A 9,491-nucleotide genomic window follows, 5' to 3' on the forward strand; every position below is an offset into this window, starting at 1 on the left:
CTAATTTCTAGTTGGTTCAGGAGCTATGGAGAGATCTGCAGATTCCTCTTCTTTGTTTGGGGTTTGGAGGTGCCTAGATGAGGCCTAGCTGTGAAGCAATGCAAGCTGCTGTGGGGCCTTGGGCCTTCTTTTGGATGTTCTGGGTCTCTCTGACCCAGCTGCAGTTTGTTAGGTAATTTTCAGATTGCAAAGGGCCAGGCCATTCATATGCAAAAGCCTCTGCGCACAGCTTGGGTGGGGCGGCATCTCAGGGAATCAACAGGGCGGAGCAAATAGCTATGGCTGATCCTCAGCCCTGCTCTAAGAGGCCCTGGGTCTCAGTGTCCCGCGGTAATCGCTGCAAGCACCTCTGAAAGAAAGCTGCCCTCAAGTTCTGCCTGATGCCAGACAGTCCAGTTTCTCCTGTATGAGTCTGGGTCCCCAGAGACTCGCCTGGAACTGGAGTTCAGAGCAGTGGGGAGCTTTTGTCTCCCTCCCGATTGAAAAAGACAACCGCATCCTCAGTTGTCAGCCCTTTCCTCACGAGCCTCCGTACCTCTGCACTTTACTTCTGCACCTCCTCTGAGTCTCAGTGTGCTTTTCTCTTTCCTTCTAGTTGTAGAATTTCCACTCAGCCAGCCTTCCTGTGGTTCTGGATGATGTCCGTTTTGTCTTTTAGTTGTATTTTTGAAGTGGTTGTGCGAGGCAGCAATTTCAGGTGTTTACCTATGCCGCCATCTTGGTTTCTCCTAACCAACTTTTCATCTGTGCTAATCTGTCAAGACAAAAATGGTATCTATTATAATGATCATTGTAATTGACAATCCTAGTGGCATTTTTTATACCTTTGCTTATATCCAACCTTAATGTCCCAATTAAACTCCTTAGCTTTCATGCCTCACGAATTTGTCCTCCAGAGCAGGGATTTCCAAACCTGGTTGATCATCAGCCTCAGATCTACTGAGTCAGAGACTCTGAGAGATGAGCCCAAGGACATGTATTTTTCCCAAACCCCAGTGGTTATTCCCAGAGGCAGCCAGCGCAGGAACCTCGGTGTTAGGAACCTGAGTAGCTCCACAAGAAAGGAGAAGCAAAGTGTGTCTCCCCAAACAAAAGTAAAGCTAGGATGCCACAAAAGGCTGAGCGCAGCCATCCCTGATGGCTTTATGTTGGGTTAGAAAGTGACATGGTGGCCATTGGGCTGATCTATCCACCCATTGCTTATCCACTCAGCAAGCATTTCTGAGCCCTCCTATGTGCTAGACATTGGAAGCACATCAGTGCAGAAGACACTGTGCCTGTCCTGTTGGAACATAGGGTCCAGCAGAGAGGACCAATAACAAACAAAAGATTACACAGGTGGTTCATTGTAATCATCCCTAGAGGCCCGATGCACAAAATTCGTGCAAGGGCCTTGGCCCCGGCCTCGCCCACCACTGCCGCCACCATGGGTGGGGGCCTCTGCCGCCTCTGCTGCGGCCCCTGCCTTCTGCAGCTCTTTGTCCGGAAAGAAGGACATCCAGTCTAATTATCATATTACCCTTTTATTATTACAGATAAGTGCTAAGAAGGACAAAGGCGGGACCCTTGGGCGCAGATCATGGGGATGCCTGACCGAGGGCCTTTTTTAATGGGGGGATTTAGGGAGTTCAAGGACTGCTTTCCTGAGGAAGTGATGTTGAAGGTAGACAACAAAGACCATGAGCTGGAATGGTGATATTCCAGAGGACAGTTGTGGGGTCGCTGCCTCATGGTGTCCCACCAAAAGGCAGCCCTGGACAAGAGACGCTCCCTAGAGGCCCAATGCACAAAATTCATGCAAGGGCCTGGGCCCCTGCCTCGCCCACCACTGCCGCCACCGTGGGTGGGGGCCTCTGCCGCCTCTGCTGCGGCCCCCGCCCACTGCAGCTCTTTGTCCAGAAAGAAGGACATCCAGTCTAATTATCATATTACCCTTTTATTATTACAGATAAGTGCTAAGAAGGACAAAGGCGGGACCCTTGGGCGCAGATCATGGGGATGCCTGACCGAGGGCCTTTTTTAATGGGGGGATTTAGGGAGTTCAAGGACTGCTTTCCTGAGGAAGTGATGTTGAAGGTAGACAACAAAGACCATGAGCTGGAATGGTGATATTCCAGAGGACAGTTGTGGGGTCGCTGCCTCATGGTGTCCCACCAAAGGCAGCCCTGGACAAGAGACGCCATCGGATGGTGGCCTGGGAGTCCTGCTGCTCTGAGGAGGCGAGTTGTTCGGGGCTGTGTTCCATCCACTGTGGGAAGTTTGTTCTGACGTGAGGAGTATCGTATACCAACTTGGCTGTGTGAGTGCTGATTGCCCAAGAAACAAATCTTGAACTGTGGCTTGAAAAGGCTGTGGCACCACTCAAGGAGCTGAGTCACTGATTCCTGTTCACCAGCAAGTCACCAGCCTCCCAGATCAGCACAGTGAACACGTTGAGTCCACCCCTCCCCTCCCCGCAGTTTTATCTGCCTGCTGACAAGGACCTGGCATTTGCAGTGCACCCTTACCTTCACCACCCTCTCCTTGCCTTCTGCCTCTCACAGGATCTGCAGACTGGGGAGTTACAAGAACCAAGGAATTCTGCCCTCTGGTTTTTTTCTGCTCCGAGCTTAGAAATACCCACCACATTGTTAAGCAAATATTCTCTTTACCAGTGGTGGGTAAACAAAGACATGGGTGGGTTTACTGCTACGCCTAATTTGCGATGTACAGAACCAAAGCCACAGAGCAGGGTCAGTCAGCTCTAGTTCTGATTTATGAGCATTTACAACAACAACAAAAAAAACAGGGATTAGAAAGAGGTCAGTAGGGAGTCACTAAGAATAAGTCTAAACAAACCAGATTTCCTTCCTTTCTTATTTATGTTTTATTTGTTTGTTTGTTTGATGGGCATGTTAAGCTGGTAGATTCAGTAGCTGCTTAGGCAGTGAGTTAACAAAATCTCCTTCATTCACTGGGGGACTGTGTGTCCAAAGCACGGGATTTTCAGAGATGAACACATCAGAACACCTGCCTCAAAGATCTGACTTCATGAGGCGAAGACAGCATACCTTCTCAATGCAGCCCTTAGCTCTGTGGCAGCAGGGACCTTCTCTGCCTTGTTCCCAGGTGCAGGTCTTCAAAGATAGCAGGTCCCAAGTAAATATTATGGATGGATGGATGGATGGATGAATGGATAGATGGAAGCGCAGACAGAAGCTGTTGGTGAAGGCTTTCTAGATGATGGTGTCTTGAAGGACAAGTGTGGGTCAAACACGGTCAGGGAAGGGTAGTCCAGACAAAGGGCAGAGCAGTTACAACATGGTCACAAGAGGATTGCAAGCCAGGCAGTGAAGCCTTTTGAAAAAGCACCTTGGCTGAGTGTAATCAGGAGCCCGGCGGCAGCACATTTACCATAATTACAGAAGGAAATGATGAGCGTCTTAGCTAAGGCAATGGCTGTGGGGATGAGCAGAAGTGAATGGATTTGAGAGCAACTACAGAGCTTGCCAACCAAGGTCAGCCAGGAAGGGCCAGGCAAGTTAGATTGGTGTGTAGGTTCTGGCTTGGCAGAACCTGGATGGAGGTGCCAGGCTCAGAGTTAGGGACTACAAGAGGAGGTGTGAGTTGGGGGAGAAGATAACCACATCCCTCGGGACATACCCATGCTCTGTGCCTTTGGGAAATTAGGTGGAAATGTCCATAAGTAATGCTCTGAGCCTGGAGCTTCGCGGGGGCCAGGGAAGCTGGGTGATGCAGTGTCATTCTAGACGTGGAAGTAAACGCAGAAGTGAATGGATTTGAGAGCAACTACAGAGCTTGCCAACCAAGGTCAGCCAGGAAGGGCCAGGCAAGTTAGATTGGTGTGTAGGTTCTGGCTTGGCAGAACCTGGATGGAGGTGCCAAGCTCAGAGTTAGGGACTACAAGAGGAGGGGTGAGTTGGGGGAGAAGATAACCACATCCCTTCAGGACATACCCATGCTCTGTGCCTTTGGGAAATTAGGTGGAAATGTCCATAAGTAATGCTCTGAGCCTGGAGCTTCGCGGGGGCCAGGGAAGCTGGGTGATGCAGTGTCATTCAAGACGTGGAAGTAAACGCATCACCCGGGGCCTGAGGCGGAATGCAGCTATTGAAGGTCTGAGCAGAAAGAAAATGGGGGATAGAGGCAGAGAAGTAGGAGCAGAAGCCAGAAAGGGTTGGTATTAGAGAAATCAAGGAACAGCGTTTCACGGAAGGTGTGAGCCAAGGGCCACATGCAGCAGAGAGTCAAGCAAGGTACAGGGCACAAGGTGGTGTTCTCTGGGTTTGGCAACGAAGAGGTCACCCGTGTTCTTCGCCAGAGACATTTTGAGAGGCAGGAGCGGAACAGAAACCTGAGCACAAAGGGTTGAATCATGAATGGGAGACGAGGAAGAGGCGAGGGTGGACTACTCCCCTGGGGCTGCGGGGCCAGCCCTGGGGTGGGGGTGGGGGGCGGGCATTTCACCGTCATTGTAAGCCTACTCTACATTTTCATCTTCTTTTTACAAGTGGGTGTACAATAGGGATTCAGTGCTCAGACTCCAGAGCCAGGCAGCAGGGGTTCACACAACCCCAGCTTCCCACTTTGGTTGTGTAATCTCTGTGTCTCAGTTACTTTACCTATAAAATGGGGGTGAAATAGTAATGCGACTTCACAGGCTGGTGACAATCCAGTGAGCTGATTTGTGTGAAGCACTTAGAACAGTGCTTGGATGTGGTAAGTGCTCCTTAAATACCGACTATTACTCTGCAGGGATGTGAAGAGAAAAGTAAGGAAAAAGAGGAGTTGGGGAAGCTTTTTCTTTTCTTTGTGATACTCACTTCCTTTGTGCGTTAGACATTGATCTCTTTCATGTATAGAGAGGCTCTTATTATGTGCAAATATCTGTGTGTTGCGAATATCTTCCCCCGTCTGCGTTTCCTGTTAGTCTTCTCCAGGCTACTCCTTCACACACACAAACACCAGGTGTTTCCATACTCAAATCTTTGTGTTAGTTGTCATGTTTGTTGAGGATTTTCCCTCCTCGAGAACAGATCCTGAGCTGAGTTTCCTTCAGGTTATTTTATTATTTCATTTCATACTTCAACCCACTAGAATTGTTTTCTGCAGGAGGTGAAGTGGAGATAGAATTTACTTCCTCCAAATAGTTAATTGTCCTCATCTCATATATTGAGTAATGCTTTTCTTCTCCATTGTAAGCTTTATCAGACACAAATAACTTTTATCATTTATTGCGATATAAAAGCAAGACAAAAGGAAAAAGTTAAACAACCGTCATTCCATCTTGAGCATCCTGCTGCCCCCGGGCTTGTCCCTGGCACCACACGTACCTTTAAAGGCGTGAGGTAAGGGCTCCATGCAGCTGCCGTCCTCCCCAGGATTCCAGAAGGAAGCAGATAGGACCTGGTTTGATAAAGACGGTCCTGTTTTTCCACACACATACACACACACACACATGCATGTGCACACACACTTAACACACACCTGTGCGTGCACACATACATGCTCACACCCATACACGTGTACGCACAGACATGTTTGCATACTCACACATGCATGCACATACCTTGCACACATTCACACACACATATGCCCAGTCTCATTTTTGTGTCTCTCCCTAGGACACAACCACAATGTCTCCCCACCCCGCACAGATCAGCAGGTCTGTAAAGCGGACAGTGGGGTGTGGGGAAAGGGAAGATAAGAGCAGGGAGGGCCCAGGTCACCCATCCAGCCTTTGAGAAGCTGAGCGCTCTGTGCCTCTCTAAAGACTCCACCTGCCCTTGTTGCTTTGGAAACAGGCTGACTAACCCAGGCCCTGCGTGTAGTCAGCGTCATTGCAGAGTGAAGGACCATCGAGCACTCGGAAAGCATACAGATCGCAAGATGGTATCGCACATCGGTTCCTGGAAAGGGCCGTGGGCTGGTTCTCCGCGTGCAAGGAGCCCAGCTCCGTGCTGTTTGCACATGGCTGACCTGAGTGGACAGACCCCTCACCCGCAGGCTGGTAGAGCTCAGACCTGTCGCTCTAGGCTCTCTCACATCGGTTCCTGGAAAGGGCCATGGGCTGGTTCTCCGCGTGCAAGGAGCCCCGCTCCGTGCTGTTTGCGCATGGCTGACCTGAGTGGACAGACCCCTCACCTCAGTGCCGGGCGGTGTGCCAGCCCCCAGGCTGGTAGAGCTCAGACCTGTCGCTCTAGGCTCTCGACAGGACAGCTGACACATCCTCAGGACTGGGGGCTCCAAGTACATCTGCCCAAGGAGCCTGCTGCTGGGAGAAGCTTAGAGGGGGGGCCCTGAATGCAGGTGACCCCCGGGGAAGCACTGCTGGCACCTCCGTCCGCAGTGCCCAGCCCCGCCCTGGCGTGTGCGGGGGGCCCACGTCTGTTTGCTCCCCAGCGAGTAGAGGAATGAAGTCCGCTTCATACTGACCCGGAAAGACCCGCCCTTTATTGTCAGTGAGAAGGGGGATTGCAGGGCACAGGGCAGGGTGGGTGCAGTCTGCCTGGCTGTCCGCGCGTCACAGTTTGTATTCCATCACTGCTCCCTCCTGGGAGGCAGTATCCTCTCTGCCCTGGGTTGGCTTGCCTGGACTGTTGATTGAGATCAGGGGCTGATCTGTCGGAGAGAGTCCCCAGGCAAGAGGAAAGACAGAGGGCCACTTTGCCCTTTGTTTGCTTCTGCTATTGAACGTTTTAAAAGGAACACAGTAGGTTGCCCTTGCGGTACTTGCCACTAATTGAGGGAGATGATCAGGCGAGCAGATGAATTACAATACAAACAGAAAGAAATTCTAGCCTCAGACATCTTAATTCCTTCCCCACTCCCCACCCCCAATTATCTTGCTCTCTATCCAGGCTCTCTTCAAAGAAAAAAGAATGTTCTGCCCTCCTACAAATCTGTCATCCCCTTTCCCTTCGTCCCCATTCTCAGAAGAAAAAAAAACTCTCTCTCTCTCTCTCTCTCTGTCTCTCTCTCCCACCCCCAATTATCTTGCTCTCTATCCAGGCTCTCTTCAAAGAAAAAAGAATGTTCTGCCCTCCTACAAATCTGTCACCCCTTTCCCTTCGTCCCCATTCTCAGAAGAAGAAAAAAAAACTCACTCTCTCTCTCTCTCTCTCTCCCTGGTCCCTGGCTATCAGGGAGTCACAATTTGCATTCCATCACTGCTCCCTCCTGGGAGACAGTATCCTCTCTTCCCTGGGTTGGCTTGCCCGGATTGTTTATTTGCAGTGACAAATAGGAAGCTGAGCCAAACTTAGGAAACCACGATAAACCACGGCCTGTGAGCAGCAGCGCTCTGCCCCTCTGACCAGGCCTCACCCCTCTGCCGCCGCCCCTTGGCTCTGTCTAGGAAAGTCCATTTCGGGGCCAGAAGACACGAGGGTGGGACGTGGGCCCTTCTCTGGGACGAGTGCATGCAGCTGTCCTGCTCCTTCTCGCTGCCCTGCTGCCGGGACGCTCCAGTGCTGGCTGCCACTCTGAGAGCCACCGTGTTCCTCTCTGACGCCCCAGCTGCCGGCAGCCACTCTGGCCCCTCGCCCCGCTGCGCCCTCTGCCTAATCTTCTTCCTCCGTTTCTTGGCACTTCTAGCTCTTTCTTCCATTCCATGTGGAGCCAACATGTCCCTTTCTTAAAGGCATCTCCCCTGATTCCCCAACCCCTGCAGTCTCTTGACCCGTCTCATCGATCACTACCCAAATGACCTTATTTATTGGCTTTTTTGACCATCTGTCTACCCCACTGGAATGTGAGCTCCGTGAGAACAGGGAATTGTTCACCCACAGTGCCTAGAGGAGCACCCGGCGCTTAGTAGGCGCTCAATAAGTAGTTGTTAAATGAAGGACCAAGAGCCTTTGCTGCTCCCAGGGCTTGTTAGCAGTCCCCCCCACCCCCCACTCTGGGTCCAAGGAGCAGAGCTGACTGTGGGTCTGTGATTGTAGACGGAGTCCTTCAAGCTGGGCGAGCCGTACAGCCAGTGCACGGAGGATGGCAGCGACGTGCCCATCGAAAACATCTACAATGCTGCCTACTCGCTCCAGGTACGCGCCATGCTGCGCCTGGACCCAGGCCGGCAAAGTTCTGTATAGGCTGGGGTGTGTCTGGGACCAGGAACTCTGGTGAGAGTCCTTGGGGTTCCTCTAAACACCTCAAGAACAACCGATGCTGGCTGGTTCCAGTCTCCTCAATCCGTCTGTAACCAGAGCTTAACTGATTCATTGAGGTTTTCATGGAACACAGTGTACAGCCGAGACAGGCCCACTTCCTAAACGGCCTGTGCAGGAGGCGCAGGAGCGAAGCCGTCTGGGCGGCACTGGCTGAGGGCCCCCAGCTTGGCTTCCCCACCGGGCCCCTCACTGGCCGATGGCCTTGGGCAAGTGTGTCATCCTCAATGAGCAGAGGAGAGGTCGGATTGGATCCGGGGCTGCTAATGGGCAGCCCCCCGACGCCTGCCAGGCTGCACATCTGGTTTTTCTAGCCTGGATGGCGTTTAAAGGTCAGGGAATTTTACAAGAAAACCAAAATCCCCAGCTTCTCCTGAAAGACAAGATGGGGCCTGTACCCTGCAGGGTGAACAGTGGGTGGGATTGCCCACTGAGTGACACATGTGTCCTGTGGTTCCCCATGTCCCCACCAGCCCCTGGTGTCCGACCCACGTCACAGGCCCCAGCGGTGTTTGGGTTTTCGGCCCTCAAGTGCGATCACCTGTTACTCCTTGTCCCACATCCTCGGAGTCCGTAGTCCACCACCCACGGGGCCCAGAGAGGCGATGGCGTTCACGCCGCCGGGATGGGAGGACGGGCGCCCTCCGCACTGTCCTCCTGCTCCGTCAGAGCTGAGCTGAGGGGGTGGGGCTCCAAGTGAAGGAGACTGATAGTCAAAGAATGTCTGTCTGTGAGAAACAGAAGTGCAATCAAACTGACTTCAATACCAAAACACGAAAAAAGGCTCCTTGGAACGACCCCCTGGATAATATCTAGCGAGAGGCCGCCATGTACAAACACTTTAATGTATCAGTTCACTCCACGCTCGAGGTGAAGAAACCAGCGCCCCAGAGAGGTTACGTCACTTGCTGGGGGTCCCACTGCGGGGAAGTGGCGAGTGTGGACTTGAACCCCAGTAGCCTGCCTCCACGCCCCGCCATTAGACTTTATGTTATAAGCTTCGTGGGTATTGTGGTGGCTTAGGACCCCAGGGATCCAGTGTGGTGGCCTGGCCTTGAGATGGGAAAGGTGGGGACTGTGTGCCTGTCTCTTGGCATCTGCTCCAATTTTCCCACTTACCTGTGGGGCGGCGCTCACATATGGAAAATGGCCACCCCAAGCCCGCTCCAGCTCAGCCTGCTCTCCACCTCTCTGCTAGTCTACATTCTCAACACATTTCCTAGTTTGGTCTCTGGAGTCAGGGACCCCGCGGCCCAATTGGCTGTGGTCTCCCACGGCCATGGGAGGCTAACCCTAGATGAGGCATGTGTGTGTGTGGGGGGG

General features: G+C 52.3%; 1 protein-coding gene across 1 annotated transcript in view; it reads left to right on the forward strand.

The window, feature by feature from the left end:
- SCNN1G (sodium channel, non voltage gated 1 gamma subunit) overlaps positions 1 to 9,491 on the forward strand; it is a 26,497-nt gene that overhangs the window by 10,913 nt on the left and 6,093 nt on the right. Inside the window, exon 6 of the mRNA XM_014530021.1 lies at positions 7,947 to 8,045. Coding sequence (XP_014385507.1) covers positions 7,947 to 8,045 — 99 coding nt within the window. The remainder of the gene's footprint in view (positions 1 to 7,946; positions 8,046 to 9,491) is intronic.

Source organism: Myotis brandtii, unplaced genomic scaffold, assembly GCF_000412655.1.
Source record: "Myotis brandtii unplaced genomic scaffold, ASM41265v1 scaffold707, whole genome shotgun sequence".
Classification (NCBI taxonomy): Eukaryota; Metazoa; Chordata; class Mammalia; order Chiroptera; family Vespertilionidae; genus Myotis; species Myotis brandtii.